The 21,406-nt window shown below is 44.5% G+C and overlaps 1 protein-coding gene across 4 annotated transcripts in view; it reads right to left on the bottom strand.

Moving 5' to 3' along the window:
* WHRN (whirlin) overlaps window positions 1–21,406 on the bottom strand; it is a 127,591-nt gene that overhangs the window by 11,303 nt on the left and 94,882 nt on the right. For 2 of the 4 annotated variants that reach the window (XM_083721695.1, XM_083721696.1), the window contains exons 6-9: window positions 18,517–18,729; window positions 14,972–15,178; window positions 10,471–10,503; window positions 3,105–3,176 (exon numbers count right to left, since the gene is read on the bottom strand). In XM_083721695.1, coding sequence (XP_083577821.1) covers window positions 3,105–3,176; window positions 10,471–10,503; window positions 14,972–15,178; window positions 18,517–18,729 — 525 coding nt within the window. The remainder of the gene's footprint in view (window positions 1–3,104; window positions 3,177–10,470; window positions 10,504–14,971; window positions 15,179–18,516; window positions 18,730–21,406) is intronic. The other 2 variants (XM_083721697.1, XM_083721698.1) reach the window with 1 other exon arrangement.

The raw sequence follows: 21,406 nt of genomic DNA, 5'->3' as shown, positions 1-21,406 counted from the left end.
CCCAAAAGTCTTTACACACGTTCACCATATATGAAACAATACCCCTTCCTTATGTTTACACTTCCAGCATTTATCTGCAACAGTCTTATATATCTTTGCCAATTTATTTGGCATTAAATACCATATGTATATAATTTTCATAAAATTTTCTTTAAAGTAAAAGTAAAACTGGCTGTGTTTAATTTTTTAATTTAACTTTTTTATAAAAATATTTTTTGTGAATTTTTAAAAGCATACTATCATTGTTTTAATATATGATCTTCTATATGTATATATATATTCACTGCTGTTGTTTTTGTTGTGAAATCACTTTAAGATATTTCATGGGAATTGATCCATAAATGGAAGTGAATAAATAAATATCAGGTGAATGCTGCAATGTCAACAGCATAATCCACCTCCACCTTAATTTCGTTGTTCTGTATGGGACAATGACAATAAAAATTATTGTATCGTATCGTATCCTCTGTCCCAGGCAGATCATGGCAGGGATTGTGTCTGGTGTTGCAGAACGAGCCTTGAATTATTCCATTCCACTGCCTTGCTCTGCCTGAGTGAGTTTCTATCTGAGGAGTCCAAATGGACAAGGACAAAGGAAAGCAGTCCACTTCCAGGTGTACCTTGAAATTATAATATCTCAGTGGAGAGGAGATGGATGCTACGGCAATGAGAAGTATCCACCCAGAACAGAAGTGAATATAATAAACTTCATCTCAAATGTTGAGGGCTGAACCACGAATAGAAGGGCATTGTTAACTGCATGGCTTGTAGAAGTTCACCTTATGATGGTATAGGAAGGAGACTCATCTGTGGTGGCACCTACTCACCTTGGAGATGAGTCAGGCACCAACTTTTGGGTGCTTCTGCCATGGTTTAAAAACTCATGTTTGCTCCAGGATTCCTTGGCCACTCATGGCAGATTTCTTTTTAGCACCCTGATTAGTGCAATTTATGTCAATATTTTTATTTATAGCTTTTTAAGCATATATATGCCTTGCTGCTATGTTTTGTGCTTGGGTTGCAACCCTACTCAGTAGATTCACTGAAATTGATGGACACCACACTATATATTGAAAGCAGTATCAAGCCACTCTAAACAGGCATGGCTTCCCCCGAAGAATCCTGAGAACAGTAGTTTGTTAACGGCGCTGAGAGCTGTTAGGAGACCTCTACTCCCTTTGCATAGCTACAGTTCTCAGAGTTCCCTGGGAAGAGTGATTGATTCTCCCCATGCAGCTGCTGGGTGACCTTGGGCTACTCACACTTCCTTGAAGTCTCTCAGCCCCACTCACTTCACAGGGTGTTTATTGTGGGGGAGGAAGGGAAAGAAGATTGTTAGCCACTTTGAGACTCCTTAAGGGGAGTGATAAAGCGGGATATCAAATCCAAACGTCTCCTCCTCCTCCTCCTCCTCCTCCTCCTCCTCTTCTTCTTCAACCACTCTAGGAGTGGGAAAGGAGGTAGCCTACAAACTCTCAGTTCCCTTAAGAAACTGCAGTTTCCAGCCGTGACTATTTAAAGTGGCTCTAAGTGCAGATGGGGCCAAACTGAGATTCAATCATTTCAATGAACTGAATTGGATACAACCAGTGGTTCTTATTTTAGTTGCAAATCACAAGTGGGGCATCCATGCAATATTAGGCCTGTGCCATTCCTACATTTACCCAATGTCCACTTTAATAAATACTCAGCATCAGTGGCAGCTAGTAACATAGGAGCCAACTCCTAGGGGCTGTGGGGGCTTCACCCCCCCCAATAAAATGTTTGAGGGGGCCAGCCCCCCCCCCCAGTTTCTGGGCATTCAAATGGGGTGTGTGCACCACATTCATGTGATCAGTTATGTGGGGTGGGACTTACCTGGGCCCCTGAAATATTTTATTCAAGTTGGTACCCCTGGCTGGTAACCAATGGAGCTGGTGGAGTGGTGGGCAGAGCAGCTAATGGGAGGTAGATTCATCTCTCCCCCAACCCCTGTGTGTGATTGGAGTGTAAACCTGTTTTCTCCCATCGTCCTCTGTTGCAAAATTACAGTGCACACTTAAGCGATTCTCATACGAAAGATTCAGTGGGCTAAAGTTGGACTTCTAGAAACCTTGCATTTCTAGGTATCAGCAATAAATACCTAGACTAGGAGTAGAAGGATCTGTCACTTTTGGTCCTCTTGGTTTCTCATTTTTCCAATCTAGAATTCAGTTCTTCACTTTCTGCAGCAATTTGTGATTATTATTTTTAAACATCTCCCATGAAAAACACCAGCCTCTCAGTGCAAATTTAGCTCAACAAACTCATTTTGTTTGCATTTTTGACTTGTGTTCACATTTTTGCAAGCAATTCCCCCTAATATAACGCTTTCTTATATTTTACTTTCACTAAGATGTGTGTTTTTATGCTCACTTGACTCTACATTTTTGTACACATTGTTTTTGGAGAACTGCATCACACAATTCAGAAAAGTGTAATTTTTGAAGGATGGTTACGTTTCAGTTCGCGTAAGTGTGAATTTCACAGATTTAGCTTCAGATGTGTACTGATTTGAGCTTTCCCTTCATCCCTAACCAAGATATACCATACCTGTAATTTTTCAGGTCACCTTATGCAAAGAGAGATGGGCAGAAAGAACTCCAGGGAATCTTGGAATGATAAAAAAAATAAAAAATAAATGTATGACTATGACCCCGGGGGAGTTAGGATTGCTGGGCCATAGTTATGGAAGCTGAGCTGCAGACATAATCAAAGTAAGGCTCTGCCCCACTCACCCCCTACCCCATTCCATAGGGATTAGTATCGTCTGCTAATTGCTCAAAATCAAGCTTTTCCAGCGAAAAAGACTCAAGCTGTTCACATTTCAAGACAAATGTATTGTAGAGCAATAGAACAGTAGGATATATGCCAGATGGTGGCCAATTAGGAAGCCTGGCATAAGGTGTGATCATGAAAATCAGCTGCCAATTAGATTAATATCTTCACGCCAAGAAAGTGCATGTTTGCTGCATATTGCGTGGCACCCTGGATATGTGTCCTGGTCCTGATAGAGAGGCAGCATTACTGTGGGCAAGTAAAGGTTGTGGATGGTAGGTGGTGGGTTGGATGAGAACATGCCTTACCAGTGAGATGTCAGGCAGGGCATTGATGTTGCTTTGACTTCCGTTTCTGCTCCCTTCCAGGTCTGACGTATTCTAGCCACAAAGGAGGAAGATAAAGGTCCTATTTTTATTTTGTAATAAATAAATAAATAAATATAATAATAATAAAATAATATTTTTTTATTTATACCCTGCCCTTCTTGGTTCACAAACAGGGCTCAGGGCAGCTAACAACAAATTTAAAACACTTAATTGTAAAAGCAGCATAAAATACAGTATAAAAACATGAATAACAATAAAATTCAAAGTTCAGAAATCAATTTAGGGGAAATCCATCTAATAAGCACTAGATAATCCCCAGGGCTAGCTGGCTGAAATGGTCCTACTTGGGCCAGCGAGGAGGCCAGGGGAGAATTAGCTGTGGGGTCTCAGAGCGGGTGATCTTCATAAAAGGGGAGGGGGAGGGAAGAGAAGGGAAATAAAAGATCAGGCTGAATTCAAATTAAAGGCCTGGTGGAATAGCTCTGACTTACAGGCCCGACAGAAGGAGGTTGAATCCTGCAGGGCCCTAGTCTCACGGAACAGAGCATTCCATTAGGTTGGAGCCATCACTGAAAAGGCCCTGGCCCTGGCGGAGGATAGTCTGACTTCCTTAGGGCCCGGGACCTCTAAACTATGCTTATTCATGGACCTTAAGGTCCTCTGTGGGGCATACCAGGAGATAAATAAATCATACACCTCTCTTTTAAACAAGGTTCTCTGGGTTGCATGCAGCATGTCTTGCCATCCTTTGGGGGGGGGGGGGCTGTGATACATTTGCAAACCAGAAAAACTTCTGTAGGCACTCTTCCTCTCCTCTGGTGTAACTAGTAGTGTAGTGGCTAATTCTGAAGTGCAAAGTCCCTTCATCAAAGTCATAACTACACCTACTTATAGGATTACCGGTATATAATCATTAGGCATGCATCACAATGACCAATACAGATTTCCATGTGCTGGCTCTAATATTTTTTTGTGCGTACATGGGCAAATTGCTTGGCATGCTCCAATATCTTCTTTTGGGGTGACTTAAGTTATGTTTCCCTTGAAGTTCCATTGTGCATAGAAGAAATTGCACACAGTTCTCTTGAAAATGAAGCCACTTCTATTTTCAGTGTTTCTAAATGATTGGCTTTGGAACATATAGAATAACTCCTCTGCCTCAGTGATGCAAGACTAAAACTACTAGCACATTTGCAAAGCTTTATCATTTCAAATTGGATGGGGGACCATGTGTTGACCCTCCCAACTCTACAGTTCTCTGATTCCTTGGTGTTCTTACTACATGTCTTCTTCTCCAGACTGACCCTAGCAGCTTCAGTGGTTGACGGTGGCTCATTTCACCCTTATCAGTCAGTTCCAATCAGAACAAAGGTTAAGAAGACTTTTTCTCAGTGCCTTAAAAGCTATCTGTTATGTACTGAAGTTCTCACCCTGGGCCAGCAGGGGGATACTGTAGGTAGTTTTCACTCAGGTCCACGTCAGTTATTTTAGGCGGGAAACCCTGGGTTGTTGTTGCTACAATGTTGACAGCTGGCTGCCTATAAAAGCAGGCCGGCTGAGCTGTTTGCTGTTCAGTTCTGTACAGCTTACAAATAAAGAGCTGCTCTGGAGAAATCACTGTGTCGTCTGCTATGTTCGCCCACAACTTAACACTATCCTTTCATGCTGATTGTGTGGTTCTAAGATGCTGGAGGCAGAGACCCTGCTGCAGAAATAGTAATGGGTGTTTGCCCCTCCCTCTAGTGACCCTGGACCACTGCACCTCTGGCTGTAACTACCCTGAAATTTGTACCACTGTTAGAATTGAAAGAAATCCATCTACTGGTCAAAAAATACTTCCAGGCCTAATTTCAGCAGGGGGGAATGGGATCCTGCAGGAGTCATATGTACCATATTTTTTGCTCTCTAAGACTCACTTTTTCCCTCCTTAAAAGTAAGGGGAAATGTGTGTGTGGCTTATGGAGTGAATGCAGGCTGCGTAGCAATCCCAGAAGCCAGAACAGCAAGAGGAATCGCTGCTTTCGCTGCACAGCATCTCTTGTTGTTCTGGCTTCTGAGATTCAGAATATTTTTTTTCTTGTTTTCCTCCTCCAAAAACTAGGCGCGTCTTATGGTCTGGTGCGTCTTATAGAGCGAAGAATACGGTACTTGCAGGCCTCATGTTGGTGACCCAAGGTTTACAGAACACATGGAACAACAAACAAAACTCTCTGCAGTCAGTTATAGGCACACAGCCATGCCCTGCCCCCCAATCTCCTTCAGAGCCAATGGAAATTAATGAATGAATAGAAACCTACCCACATGATGCCGGCACAAAAACATTGCACACACTATGCAAAAGTATGAAAGTTTACTACCCTCATTCTCTGCCTCCCTGCTCTCTTTCCTCACCTCTCTTCTCCCCCAACTTTATACTATATTTGACATCTCACATTAAATAGAGCTGATCTGTGGAAAGGACTCTGTGATCTGAAATTAGAGATGATGTGTGTACTTTTGTAACCCAAGAAAATCTTTAAATTTAAAAAATGCCACTCTCCCCCTCTCTTGCACACACAAACACTATTTTTACATAATTATTTCCCTGTCACCAAATCAGTTCCTTCTCAGGTGTATACAGGTCCCCCCTCCAGCTTTTAAATCTAATTATAGCCCAAATGCCATTATCAAATGTCAAAATAATGCTGAAAATGAATCAAGGGAAATGGGAGATTAGAACTTTTTTTTTTTTAAAAAAGCAAACATTAAATAGCTAGTTTGTCTCTCTGGCAGTCAAGGGACTGGTAGGGCCGTCAGTCAGAAAATTATTGAAGGTGATGTGTTGTTGAGGAGGAAAAGGACCAGAAAAGATGAGGTATACACCTCCTGTTGGTTCAATTAACATTGGGGGATTTCCTTAAAATGCCATTCTTCTGCTTGGGGCTGTCTGGAATGGAACTCTACATCCAAGTGGATCAATTACAGACCAAACTGTAGGCTGAGGGTTAGCGGAGTCTGTAACCTGAAGTGTCTGTAACCCGAGGTACCACTGTACTGTATATAAAACTGACAGATGGAGAATTGGAATCCCTTTTTATTTCTCTCTCTCTTTTCCTTCCTTTTCTTTTTTCATTCTTTTAGTATTTTTATCTTCCTGCATCTTCTTCTTTCCTTACTTTGCTTTTTCTTCTTCTTTTTTGGCATCCTCTACTCTGGGTTACTGAGGGGACAGTACACACAGGGAGGTGTTGGAAGACTGGAGAAGAACCCAGTGTAAGAGGTGAGGAAGGTACGAAATCCCAGGATAGGAGGCTGGGAGGAGAATAAAAACAGTGGAAGCCTAGGGGCCTGAGGAGTGTGTGGGCATGCGGGGAAGCAGGTTCCTAGCCACTGGAACCCAGTGTGAATAGCCATGATTTTTGCACCCCTCCTGGACCTGTGCCGTTGGCGGGGGCCAACCCCTAAGTATACCTCTGAAGAAGATCCTCTGTCTCACTTACAAGTTGGAGCCTCTGCGTATGTGTTTTGGAGCAGGAGCTGAGACAGTCACCTGTCAGCAATTCTGAGCTAGGTGGACCAGTGAGGCTATTGGGATTTTTGACTACGTGCTGTTTGATGCAGCTTCCCACGGAAGCAATTAAGGAGTTGGCCAAAGGCCAAGAAGACTGAGCAGGGGGAGTTATTTTGCCTAGAGATATGGGACCTTGGATGCAACTCTGCTATTGGTCAAGGTCTCCACATAGGCATGATGACTCATGACCTTCCTGGTTGGTTGGTTGGTTGGTTGGTTGGTTGGTTGGTTGGTTAGTTAGTTAGTTGGTTGGTCAGTGTGTGGTTTGAGAGTTCATTGGAGTTTGTTCTGTGAGAGAGTTAAGATCCGTGTTTGTATCCTGTATATAGTAACTTGCGATTCTGCTGTAAATAATAAACCTATAAGTAACCAAGTTACTGGTAGCAGCGTCTTGGTCCTGCTTCATCCTGCCTGCAACTGACTGCTTTTGGACAGTCTGCATATGCTCTGCTATATTCAACAAGTTCTGGCTAAGATCCATTTGAACAGAGGCAGCTTCCTAAATTCCTAAAAAGAATATATGGGTGGGGGGGGTGAAGTTGAAGGAGCTGTGAGGGTATGAAAGGTTGGGCAAGGTGTAAATGGAGAGGAAGGGGGTTTGGCAACAGGGGTTGGGGTAGGCAGCACTGGTGGTCTTGCATGCAGGGGTGGCAGCCTCTAGTATGTGTATGTGGATATAGTTCAACCACTCTCATGTGTTGCATTACATAGCTGGAAAATAGATAAAATAAACATTATGGCACTGCCCCCCATTTTGAGGCCAGCTCTGTTTTAAGCAAATTAGCAATAAATGCAATGCTATGACCAGGCATAGCTACTTCCAATTATCTCAGCACACAATTAACCTCCCACTTAGAGGACCAGCCTGTGATCCAAAAAGAAAAAGCAAGCTATTAGCCAGGGAGGTGATGATAAAGCAGGCCTGGCCAGATGGTTTGCATTGGTCAGGCACTGAGAGGAAGAATCAAGGAAGTAGCTTCCTATTTCAACTGATCAATATGCTGTTTGTCACTTCCTTCAACCCCCCCCCCCCCGTCATCTGTGTAAACCACACAATTACTGAAATATCAATTTTAGAGGAAATGGGATTGATAGCACTAGAAGGATAGCACTCAAACTAGCCTATTGTGCGAAGATAAAAATGTTATTTGTTGCTCCATACGCCACAATAAAATATGCCATGGAAACGTTCTTGAACATATTTTACCTGCTGAGTTGCAGATGTGATTTGGCATTTAGATCAAAGGTTCCCATAGTGGGCACTTGCATACCTGGGGGGTGGGAATGCAGTGGGAATACCTAAGGGAGTGTTAAGAGGGAAGGGGGTGGCAGTAGAGTGCTGGAGGTGTAAATGGCTAACAGACTTAGAAAAGCTGATATCGATAGATCAAGCTCACCAGTTTTATTGAACTAGTTAATTAAACCAAGTATTAACTGGATTTTTAATAAGTGTGCAGTTAATTGTTACTGTATTGAATGTTATTGTGTTGTTATCTTCTGTACTGGGTTGTGCAAACCACGTTTTACAGGGTAGGGGGCACTGGGGATGAGTTTATGGAACTGGGCAGATGCTGACAAGTGTGCACCAAGGGAAGGGTGGCTGGAGTCTGGGTCAGAAGAGGGGGGCAGTGATTTGTGGAGACCTGTGCCAGCCAGGAGGCAAGAGCTGAAGGCAGGGGAAGCTTTCAGAGCTGAAAGGTAGAGACAGAGCGCTCTTTCCCAGTGGGTTCACTGGTACATTGCGCCAGGGCGCTGGCCTCTCAGGGGTGCCTCAGCGAGTGGGGGAGCCGTGCAGCTTTGCCGGCAGCCTCCCCATTCCTCCCTGCATACCCGCCAGCTGCGCCCTGTCAACCATATGGCTGGTGGGCGTGCAATTTGCCTCCCAAGTCCCGCAGAGGCTTAGGATGGAAGCTGCACCCCGCCAACAATATGGCTGGTGGGTGTGCAGCTTCTTTCCCAAGCCCCCACGGGAGGAGAGTGATCCCCGCAGAGGTTTGGGAAAAGGATGACAACTCTGGGAAACGGGGGGGTGGGGCGCCAGAGGGATCTTTGCACCACAGCTCTGAATATGCTTAAGACGGCCCTGGGTAGAGCACAGGATGGGTGAGAAGAAGAGGCAGGTGAGGCAATTGAACCAGGAGGGGATTGAAAAGGGATGAGCAGAGGAAGTTGCCACACAGGCGCATTCTCCGACTATGTGCCTTTACATAAACAGGTGGAGGAAGACTGGTCCCCAGTTGCTACAGCTGCTCCATAGAGTGTGGACCTGGGAACAGCGGCCCAGCTGCAAGATTGGTGTGTAGCTATCCAGAGCTGTAGAAGTGGCTGTATAAGTGATCTTTGACAATATCTGCTGGGTGCACTCCTTTGTCTGGGGAATGCCCTTGACATAAGGGGATGGTGGCCCAAAAGAGTTTGGGAACCACTGATTGAAATGATTTTGGGAATGTTTAAATAATTATCTAGGGGATAAAGGTTCATCAAGAAAGACCCGGTTACGTTTAGAATGATACTACATAGGGAAATGCTCTCTGATACCAAGATGAGGGATTCTATGGATTGCAGATAGAGAGAATTGATAAGAATAATGATCTGTTGTGACCTTGACAGAAGCGTGCAATAGATGAACCTTCTTGTGTTTTGGCTCATTGAAATATACTCAGAGTCGCAAAGTGATTTCATGCTCTTTATTCAGCTCATAGTGGTGAGGAGGAATGAATGAAAGTCCCCTCAAAGTATCTGCTTTATATACATTATTTACACAATGGGCTGCACATGATTGGCTAATTCCGGAATTCTACTGTAAGCCAATCAGGTTGTGGATTCACTTCTATCTGGAGCATGATTGGGTGGTTCCTGCTAACCAATCATACTGCTGCATTGTTCTAGGACCAATCAGACTGCTGCATTCTGAATCCTATTGTTCTAGGACCAATCAGACTGCTGCCTTTTGGAGCCTATTGTTCTAGGACCAATCAGACTGCTGCCTTTTGGAGCCTATTGTTCTAGGACCAATCAGACTGCTGCAGTTTGGATCCTATTCAACTCAGTACATAACACTCATCTTCCTCTTCTTTTCTCTTTTCTCTTTTTTCTCTCCCCCCCCCTTTCTTTTCTTTTCTTTTCATTTTTTTCTCCTCCTCCTTCTTTCCTTTTTCTTCTTTCCTTTTTCTTTCCCATAATGGCTTATGTTCTATGCCATGTACTTTAATATTTTTTGTAGTTTTTTTAGCTTTTTCCATTATTATTAAGAATTTTTCTTTTGTAATTTTGGTTGTTTATATTTATTTGTATTTTTTTAAAGGAAAATAAAAGTATATAAAAAAAAGAAAAGAAAGAAAGAAAGAAATGATTTTGGTACAGGGTTTGATGGACATCAGGAGCTGACTGCAGCCTTCCAAACATCTCTATTTGGCCCTTAGGACTTTCCCCATACCACAACTCCTCTCCCCAGGAAATACTCCTCAGTGGCCCAGCATCATACCCTCCTTAGAGTGTTCATGCCTGGCTGGAAGGTGTCCTCAAACTCCAATGATGTCTTCTGCTTGCCCAGGTGGACTGTGTGTAGAAACTAGACTATTGTGCAAAGGTAAAAAGTTTTATTTGTTGCTCCACTTCCTTTTGCCTCTTACTTTGCCCACCTCTGGCACGTGACCCCACAAGGTAGCCCAGATGGGAATGTAGCCCTCAGGCTGGAAAAAGCAGGTACTTTGGGCAAGTCCCATCCAGCTCATTTCCCCTGTGACTTGTTAACAGGAACCAAACCCCAGCCAGCACCCATTAAGAGTTGCTTACCTCCATGAGGTCAATAAGCCACAAGAGTCGCTCCTGGTGGGGCCATTTTAAAAAAGATAAAATAATGGATAGGAGAAGAGAAATATGTTAGAAGGAGGGTAAAATAAGCAAACAATATATCCTTCAGGTTCAGTGTTCAAACACACCCATGGTACAAGCAGAGCTCTTGAAAAAAGAGGATTGAACAATGGTGTATATCTCCCAGTATCCATTTAAAAACTGCTTTAAGTGCTGCTTTTACATTTCTGGGTTTTGTTGTTTTTAATTGTGATTTGACATCATTAATTGTTGTTATGAAATATTTATCCGCCAATGGAGAACAGAGTGATGCATGACAAAAGAAAAATAATGCATAAAGAGATGGGGGGAGGGACAAACCCAAAATCAAAGCATTCAGAAAATTAACAACAATTATAAATACAAACCCTCACTTTACTGTTCAGGGCCTTAGACAAGGATCCTCTCCCAGTCCTACCTAGAGATCCTGAGGATTGAACCTGCGACCTTCTGCATGCAAAGCTGGTGTTCTATTGCTGAGCTACAGCCCTCATGTCAAACTGTTTAAACAGTTATAGCCCCTAATGTGCACCACAGTGTGTGGAGGGGTTGTACTTGTTGGCCCTTGAGGGGTCCCTTAAAGGTAAAGGGACCCCTGACCATTAGGTCCAGTCATGACCGACTCTGGGGTTGCGGCGCTTATCTTGCTTTATTGGCCGAGGGAGCCGGCGTACAGCTTCCAGGTCATGTGGCCAGCATGACTAAGCCACTTCTGGCGAACCAGAGCAGCGCACGGAAACGCCGTTTACCTTCCTGCTGGAGTGGTACCTATTTATCTACTTGCACTTTGACGTGCTTTCAAACTGCTAGGTTGGCAGGAGCAGAGACCGAGCAACGGGACCTCACCCTGTTGTGGGGATTCGAATCACCGACCTTCTGATCGGCAAGCCCTAGGCTCTGTGGTTTAACCCACAGCGCCACCCGCTTAGGAATGAGGGGTCCCTTACAACTGTACAATTCTGTGATTTGATGCAGAAGGCCCTTCGGTGCATGCCATTGCTGCAAATCCTAGTTTTAAGATCCTTCTTTGCTGATCTTATTATTTATTATGTTTCTATACTGCCCTTCATCCAAGGATCACAGCATAGTTTACTTTCTTAAGGGCAGAGCTGGCTGCTACTGGAGGGTGTTCTCCTGAAGATACTTAGGCTTGGGGCAGTGGTGGTTGGTGCCCATTGGAACAGCAGGTGGCGCCAGAGCTAATGACAGAGACAGCTAATTTCAGCTTTGACCCCCCATCCTGCTCCCTGCTTCTACGTAGGGCAACACTGAGGTTAAGAGGAGGGTGCTGACAGTCGTCCCCCCCATAGCCTTACATGGATGAAAGTAATAATAATAATAATTATTATTATTATTATTTATACCCCGCCCTCCCCGGCCAGAGCTGGGCTCAGGGCGGCTAACACCAATAAAATCACAGTAAAAACATAATTGGGGGGGGGGGGGGAGAAAAAGAAAAGAAAATAACCCACAATTTAAAATACAGGTTAAAATGCAATTTAAAATGAGCCTCATTTTAAAAGTAGCCGATAAATCAACACCATAAGGGTCAGACTGAGTCCAAACCAAAGGCCAGGCGGAACAGCTCTGTCTTGCAGGCCCTGCGGAAAGATGTCAAGTCCTGCAGTGCCCTTTTATCTTCTGACAGGGCGTTCCACCAAGTCGGGGCCAGTACTGAAAATACCAGGAGAGGCGGTCCTGTAGGTACGTGGGTCCTAGGCCGCATAGGGCTTTAAAGGTCAAAAACAGCACCTTAAACCTGGCCCTGTACTCCACCAGGAGCCAGTGCAGCTGGTAAAGCACTGGATGAATGTGATCCCATGGCAAGGACCCTGTAAGGAGCCTCGCCACGGCATTCTGCACCCGTTGGAGTTTCTGGGTCAGCCCCGCATAGAGCGAGTTACAATAATCAAGCCTGGAGGTGACCGTTGCATAGATCACTGTGGCCAGATCAGGGTGAGAAAGGTAAGGGACCAACTGCTTAATACGCTAGAGATGGAAAAGTAAGAAGACAGACAGGCCGGGAATGGTTGAGGTTGGTTGGCCAGTGCCCCATTTTCCCTCATGAACCAGCCTCCACTGGCTATGAGCCATTTAGGGAATTATGAACACCTTGAACCATGCCTGGCTGCTTACGGGCAGACAGCACAGTGCTTTAAAGAGCAGAGTGCCACTCTCCCAATTTGCTGCACCAATTAGCAACCCAGCATAGTGTTCCCTTCTGTGCAACTTTGCAGGGACCACATGCCAGTGCTGGGCAGTACCAGAGGCAAAAGTAGGAGGAGAACTGAATGCAAATTTTACCTTTTTTTTTTACAGTGGGCTAGTTTCTACACCCACACATCCAGTCAAGCAGGAAGAATAATCAGAGGACAGATTACAGGCAGGCAAAAACACTCAAGGAGGGTACAGAACAAGGCCGGTGACCTCAGCTAGAGAAGCCTCAAGGGCCACAGGTGACCCCCTGGGCCTAAGATGCCGCACTCCTATTCTAAATAATCAGAGTGAGGGCAGAACAAAAAGCTGTAAGCTGCTTAGAAGCCATGTTGGCATATCAACTGTATAACAACAACAAGAAGAAGAAGAAATTAATTAATAATATTTCTAGAATTAGCCCTCAAAAAGCACAGCAGTGTGGTTTACTATTCCATCTCCAGGCAACACTCCCAGCCTCCTCCAGCCTCCACCCCTGGGCAATGCCTGCCTTTGAACTACCAGAATCATCAGCTCCATTTATTAAAAGAGGTTTTCAATTTCCCAAGGCTGCTAATGCGTTTATGATGAAAAGGTGTTTTATGGCCAGCAAATTAATTTTGTGGCGGTGAGGCTGCATGCTTAGAGGTGATTATGCTAACTTAATTAGACGTCGTGTATGTGACGAAGTCTCTGAGATGTTATATAGCAATGACTCTGAGGGCGGGGAAGGTTGGCAGGAGGGGAGAGGTGAAGAGGTCAGCTGAGCATGCATAAGGCTATGTTTCCCCACATAGCCCTACAGAAAACGGCAAAGTCTATGATTGGGTGTAGTTTTAACAGGCAGAAGTCAGGGAGAAAAGACCCTAAGGACCTAAGGATGCAAGAAGAGCCTTGCCAAAGGCCCATCAAGTCCAGCATCTCCTTCTCACAGAGGCCATCTAGATTTCCCAAAGGGAAGCCTACAGACAGGTCCTGAACCCAACAACATGCTCCACACTTGAGATTCCCCACAAGTGGTATTCAGAGGCAGAGTGCCTCTGACAGTGGAGGTAGAACACACTCTTAATGACAAGTAGCCTAGATAGTCTTCTCCTCCATGAATTTGTCTAACCCCCCTTTAAAGCCATCCAAATTGGTGGCTGCCACTGCATCTCGTTTGGCTATGTGATGATGTCATAAAGTCAAATCATATGGAGACGATACCTAGCTGTGCCTTTAAATGTAAGGTTGTTTCATCCTGTATGGGAGGGGGGCTTGCAATTTGGATGGTGTCCCATATATCTGATTTTTATTAGTTGGAGCTTGCATCTCCCCCCTGGAAATTGCATGCACAGGGCCTACAATCTGGAACTGGAGCAAAGGATTAAAACTTCCAGTGCTCCCCCTCTTACTAAGATACCAGTCTAGATCTGGCATCTTGTGCTGGCAATTTGTGTTTTAATAAGCAGCAGCCTGAAGACGTAAGAAGCCATCTTATACAGAGAGGTCTGTAGTTTCCAGTTCCAAAGGCAAAGGCACTTTGAAAGGAGATCAATGTTTCTCAGGTTCAGGACAATGAACAGTGCTCCTGTAACTGATGTCAACCATCCAAGTTGTCTCAGCAAAGTCCTGGAGCAACTGGCTAAGTTTTATAGTAGGGCTTTGTTAGTCATTGACTGGAGACCCTACTGCCTGAGTTCGCCTATGGGTCCACCTAGCTCAGCCCTATTTACACTGACTGGCAGAGAAGCTCTTCAGGGTTTCAGACTGGGAGCATTCCCAACCCTATCTGGATGTGCCAAAAAATGTACCTGGGACTTTCTACTTGCAAAACAGATGCTTTACCACTGAGTTACAGGCCATCTTCAAAGACACATTTACATATATGTAATGTTTAGTTCTCCTGCCAACCTAGCACTCCTGCCAACCTAGCAGTTCAAAAGCATGTCAAAGTGCAAGTAGATAAACAGGTACCACTCCAGCAGGAAGGTAAACGGCGTTTCCGTGCGCTGCTCTGGTTCGCCAGAAGCGGCTTAGTCATGCTGGCCACATGACCTTGAAGCTGTACGCCGGCTCCCTCGGCCAGTAAAGTGAGATGAGCGCCGCAACCCCAGAGTCAGCCACTACTGGACCTAATGGTCAGGGGTCCCTTTACCTTTAATGTTTAGTTTGAGTTTCAGCTATATCTTATTAACTAAAGGGGATAGGACATGAAAACATCCAACCATGGCACATATCAGACCACTGAAGGAGAGGAGAGGGCACTTACCCGAGCTGAACTGACTGTGGTAGAAGTGAAATGACTCCCAGTGGAAGAGACTGTGTCACTGCAGGACATCAAGGAGTAGGAGTCTGTTCCTGTCCCCGAGGGCTGCCGGGCCTTCATGAATTCGATCTCCCTCTTCAGGACCAGATTGTCAAAGCGGTCAAGATCCTGAGGAGATATGACTCCCCTGACCTCTGACAAGAGTGAGAACTGCAAAGAAAGAAGAGAGAATTGCCACGTGGTTGGCTATAATATGGGTGGGCAACCTCAGGCCCAGGAGCCAAAAGTGGCTCTTCAGTTCTCTCTATCAGGCCCTCAGTACTCTCAGCAGGCCGTACCTCTTACTGCTCAAATGCAGTATGGTATTGAGATATGGGGGATCAATCATAATAACCTGAAAGACCTGGAAGTGGAATAAGTTCTTAAGGTATCTGCTGAAGCTTCCTAAGGTACCTCCAGATACCCCAGCTACCTTCCTTAGCATAGAGACAGGTGTCGTGTTTGTAAAAGCTAGGGCAGAGATGGCTGCTTTTTTGTACTATAAAAGGGTCCTGGATATGCCAGAGGACTACAGTACTTGCCTAGACTCTGCCTGGAGGAACAATGGAAGAAGGGTGTTTGGGCCAAGTTAGTACAAGACGTGTACAACATATATTTTTGTAATCCCTGGGGTTAAATGATTGCTCAGGGACTGGATTCATAAACAGAATAACAAGCAAGATTTATCTCTACCCCATCTCAAAATTCTCCCATTGGTACTATTTGCTGAAATCTAACCACACCAGAGATCAATACTTGCAGTCACTTACTTTTGCCTTCCTGAGAACTGCATTTACAGCTCTCCATTTTCAAACAATGCCTTAGATGGAAGATATAAAAATGTTTAAGACTTTGTACTAAAATGCATTTAAGACTTTGTAATTGTGGGGTAGGTGAAGTAGAGGATCTCCCCCATTATATACTCCATTGTTAGCTCTATCAAAACCCCAGAAATAGATTTTTGGAACAGATGTTGGCACCACTACAGGGACAGAACCCTGAAGTGAAAATATGTTGGCTGTTATCTGACTGTGATCTGTTTGTCACATACAAAACAGTCCTATTTGCTAAAGCTGCTAAAAGTATTCATGCTAGCTATATAAAAGACAATGCTGTAGACTGTGCAGGCAATTCATTAACTTGACTGACTGTAAATCCATATCTCTGGATTTCTTTTAACAGGTTTTAATTGACTTGCTGGATCTGTAATTGAATTTATAATGGCCTTTAGTGAAGCACAATAAATAATTGATTGATTTGCTATAACATGGGTGGGCAACCTCAGGCCCAGGAGCCAAAAGTGGCTCTTCAGTCCTCTCTATCTGGCCCTCAGTACTCTCACCATGCCATACCTCTCACTGACTCTGCCTCACATCCTTCTCAAGTGCTATGCCTGTTTGGAATGTGTCCCTGAATTCTGTTAATTCCTCTGGCTTGCCAGGGTTGAGAGAGGAGTGCATGTGTATAGATCCTTCTGACTTTTCTGTGGTTGAAAGGTAGCCCACTGGTCAAAAATATGAATCACATCCATTGCTCCATTGACTTAGTCCTTTGGCCACGTCCATCAATGGAACATGGAACCTGAAAGGTTTCCCATCAGTGAATGCAGTCCTCAGGCTGGAAAATGTTCCTCATACCTGGGCTAGATAACTTCTTCAATTAGATAATACAAGTATGTAAAGGTCAGATAACCACTCGACTGGCTGCTCACTCCAAGCAACTTGTTGACCCAAGGTTGGGAGGGATGGGTACATCTGTTTGATTGTTATTTTTCCAATCTTCATTTCAGTGTTCTACATTTCCATATGAGTGTGTGTGTGTGTGTGTGTGTGTGTGTGTGTGTGTATACCTCATGAAAATCCATCAACATTTTAGGGCTAATTTTTTCCTAATATACACATTTTTGCAAGCAATTTCCCCTAAAATACTGCACTTTTGTATGTTATTTTCTGCTACATCTGCATTTTGATGTATTTCTGTAAACATTACTTGGCTGGAAAACTGCCTGGCCAAATTTGGAGAAGTCTGAATTTCAAGGGACTGCTATGTTTTCAGTTTGCATAACATTTCATAAAGAGCAAATTAGGTAGGCTTGCCTTTAAATGCAAGCTGGACTGAAATTCTCTCCTCTACCACCCATGCCTAAGCAGAGCACTAAATCAAAACTTGCTTAGGCTTAATCCATTTGTTTAGAGTTGTCCAGTTTAGTTCTGACAGTGTTCCTCTGTCCTTTAAATGCTGATTGAACAGACAAACAAAACAAAACACAAAACAAGTGAAGACCTTTAGAGGGCTTAGAGATAAGGTAATAGGTAGAAAGTACCCAACACAGGGTAGAAAGTGCTGTTGCTCAGAAAAAGTTTCAGCTTCATCTGGAAGCCTTTATAACCCTTCTGGTTCAGGGAGAACCAATGGGTAGCCAGGATTGGTAGGGTTACTCATGTAGCTACTGCCTAGGGCAGTGATGGCCAAACTTGGCCCTCCAGCTGTTTTGGGACTACAACTCCCATCATCCCTAGCTAATAGGACCAGTGGTCAGGGAATTGTAATCCCTAAACAGCTGGAGGGCCAAGTTTGGCCATCGCTGGTCTAGGACCTAGGCTATGGGTAGGCAAACTAAGGCCCGGGGGCTGGATCCACCCCAAACGCCTTCTCAAACCAGCTGGCAGATGGTCCAGGAATCAGTGTATTTTTACATGAGTAGAATGTGTCCTTTTATTTAAAATGCATCTCTGGGTTACTTGTGGGTCATAGGGATTTGTTCATCCCCCCCCCTTCAAAATATAGTCCAGCCCCCCACAAGGTCTGAGGGACAGTGGACTGGTCCCCTGCTGAAAAAGTTTGCTGACCCCTGACCTAGGCAATACTCTGGACTGCAATTCCACTAACTCACCACATGGGGCAGCAGCAAACTATCATTGGCCGTCTCCATTTCTGCCTGTCTGGCAGCAACAGATTACACAGGAGCACCTTATCAGATATAAAGAAATTGGCAATGCTATTTCCATTGAATAATTTATTCAGAGCTGTGCCCTAGGACCATCTACACAGTTGGTTTTCTGCATGCATAGCCGGAACCTCCTCACTCCTTTCTCATGCTCTGTCTTGATTGTGTGGGCATAGGAGGGTTGATCCCATGTTAGACTGAATACATGGGGGGAGGGTAGTTGTAAGCCCATAGCCCACCACTATGTTTATTTCACACAATGAACCTATGTCTATGCCAACTGTCTGAGAATAAACTATATAAGCACAATCAGGGACCCTGACTATTCACAAGGATTCCTGATTTCATGGATGGAATCTGTGAGCAGATATGAGCTGAAGATGCAAGCAGATGCAAGTTTTGTTGGAACCCATGTATGCAAGCAAACCCTGTTTCCCCTTGCTCAATGCAGTGTGTAAACACGCATAGCAGAAAGTCAAGAAAAAGCTGGAAACCCCTACCAAAACCCTGATTAGCTCATTATTCCACCCGCACCCTCGCGACTGGACCTCTCCCATCTAACCTTGGCGTGAGTGTTGAGCAGTTCAAACAGAGCCATGACAAGGGCATCGACTGGAATGTTGTTCTCCTTGTACTCATCCAGGTAATAGCCCATGGTGGATCGCTCAGGTTCATTCAGGAGATGACGTGCTTGCTCCTCCAGCATCACACGGCTTTGGTTCACCAAGCTGCTCAGGGTTACCTGGGATCCTGCCAGACCTCTGTAAAAAGATGGCTGGGAGTGGGAGGAGGAGAAAGAGCATTAAGGGAAATGAACTTTTCAGGGCCACCATCACCTGACTGCAGAAATCTTAGTCCATTGGTTATTTGACTAATGCCACTTATGAATTTGTACATGAAGAAAATAACATAATTGAAGAATAACATCACCCTTTCTTTGGGTTGATGCCAACTTAGTATTACTCAGAGAAGATTCATTGAAATTAAGGAGCCTATGCAATCCATGCCCATTATTTCCAATGGATCTAGTCTGAGTAGGATTAACATAAGCATAAGGTTTCAGGTGAGCCATGTGTGTGCTCTAGATTGAAGATAAATTCCATTCTTTGCATAAGAGAAAGAAGACTGTTGTTTCTAATACGGCATTGTCTTTTTTGGGGGTGGAGTTTGCTGGGAAACATAGGGTTGAAGGTAGCTTTCCTCCACCCAGTTTCTTGCTTTCATGTCCCTCACCCTCTGCCTCATTTGGAGCATCCATACATCATAATATGGTATTGCTCAAAAGGCATTGCTGGAGGGGCGGGGGACAATGACAACCCTCATCCATTAAAATGAGACTTGTTTCCCATGCAAGGCCTTATTCATGCATTTTTTGTATGCATGTGTACTGGACTAATGGGAACACATGAGCTAATCCGGCCCCAGAAATGCTGACTTGTGTGCTGGGCCTTGTGTGTTAGGTGCCATCTTTTAAACAAAAAACAAATGTGGGACTTCTGGTCAGTTAGGTGGCTGGGATGCGTGGCTGCGCTGTGTGGCATACTGCATGCCAGTATGACTTGTCAACTCAATGCCCTCCTGGTGTTGTTAGACTCCAACTGCCATCAGTGCCAACCAGCATGGCCAAAGGTCAGGGATGATGGGAGTTCATTAAGAATATAACAAGACCCTGCTGGATGAGACCCTCCTTCCCTGGAGGTTTTTAAGCTGAGGTTGGATGGTCATCTGTCATAGATGCTTTAGTTGAGATTCCTGCATTGCAGGGGGTTGGACTAGATGACCCTTCAATTTTTCATAAAAACCAATTAAGCAGTACTTAAGAGGGAGTTCAGGATGCGGGTTAAACCACAGAGCCTAGGACTTGCCGATCAGAAGGTCGGCGGTTCGAATTCCAGCGATGGGGTGAGCTCCCATTGCTCGGTCCCTGCTCCTGCCAACCTAGCAGTTTGAAAGCATGTCAAACTGCAAGTAGATAAATAGTACCACTCCGGCGGGAAGGTAAACGGCATTTCCGTGCACTGCTCTGGTTTGCCAGAAGCGGCTTAGTCATGCTGGCCACATGACCTGGAAGCTGTACGCCGGCTCCTTCGGCCAGTAAAGCGAGATGAGCACCGCAACCCCAGAGTCGGTCACGACTGGACCTAATGGTCAGGGTTCCCTTTACCTTTAAGAGGGAGTTCACCACACCTAGTCTCTTGGATCCTAGTATACCACTCTACGACACCACACTAGATTTGTAGTTCAGCTTATCTGGAGACACAAAGTTGGCTGTCCCTGAAGCAGTCTGTGCATTCTCTCCTGCCCTTTAATGCATTTGATACCTAGGATGATTTGGTATCAGCAGATGCACTCTGCCACTAAGCTACTACCCTGCCCTTCCCATACAAGTCTCTTTGCCATCTCATACCACGTCCAAACTCCAAAAATAGACGGTTCATTATCCTGCCTTGCATTCAAGTGTCTGGGAGAGTCTCTTCACTTTAAAATTAGAACCTTTGCATAATTTTATTTTTGCATTATGCCTTGATTTTTAGGCTGTTCTTTAAATATAAAAATGGGCAAAGAACCTTCATCAGCTGCAGACAGAGGAATAGAATCAGTGGGAAATGTAGGAGAGTGGCTAGCAGACATTGAGCTAGGAGCTCTAATTGTAAAGCGTTCCTCCATTAAAATCAAGCTAGTTGCTCTCAAAAGGTTTCAGAGTAGGTGGCCTGCTGGTGGGGAATCTTTTGGCCCTTGGAATAATCAGCAATTGTTAACACTTGAGCCTGATTGAGGGGAAGGTCCCTTTCTTGTTCCTAGCCAGGATTCCATAAGACCCTGATGATGGCAGCCCGATTCATTTTAAGCAGGAATAGGGAATGCTTTTCCATTTAGGGGGCCACATTCCCTTCTGGGCAACCTTTTGGGGGCCATGTGTGGTGTCTAGAGAATGAGAATTCTGACGAAAACCAAAATGGAAGCAGCGGGAACTGCTGCAGTTTGCATGTTTCTCTGTGGTTAGGACCAGAAATCGTTCAAGTGAATACAATCAGTATTCATTCACCTCAGTATTAAGCCTGCAAATATGTAATGAATTATGTTTTCAACATTGTTTCAATGTTTGAAATGGATAAATAGCTACATAATACTGTAACTTACATAGCTTCAGTTAAATAGTGGATATTGAGATGATTAACATACTGTCTCTAGGAGAAACCATATAGCAGCAGAATGGAAACAGCGTTGATTGTGGTGAATACAGGTCAGAATGGAAATTGCAGGCTTCTTACATCCCTTGGAGTGGAGAGTGTTTTTCCTCTGGAAATGGGGCTAATCCACATCTAGCCAGCCTTCTAGTGGCCACGCGCCAGTGGTGGGCAGAGCCCAGGCAAAAGTGGGCAGAGCAAAGGATGCAAATTTTCCCTTCGTACAATAGACTAGTTTTTCCACATACCCTCATGTCCCTATCT

Source organism: Podarcis gaigeae (genome assembly GCF_964106915.1).
Source record: "Podarcis gaigeae genome assembly, chromosome: Z".
Lineage (NCBI taxonomy): Eukaryota > Metazoa > Chordata > Lepidosauria > Squamata > Lacertidae > Podarcis > Podarcis gaigeae.
The sequence above is the reverse complement of the archived record's forward strand: the minus strand, read 5'-3'. Positions and strand labels throughout refer to the sequence as shown.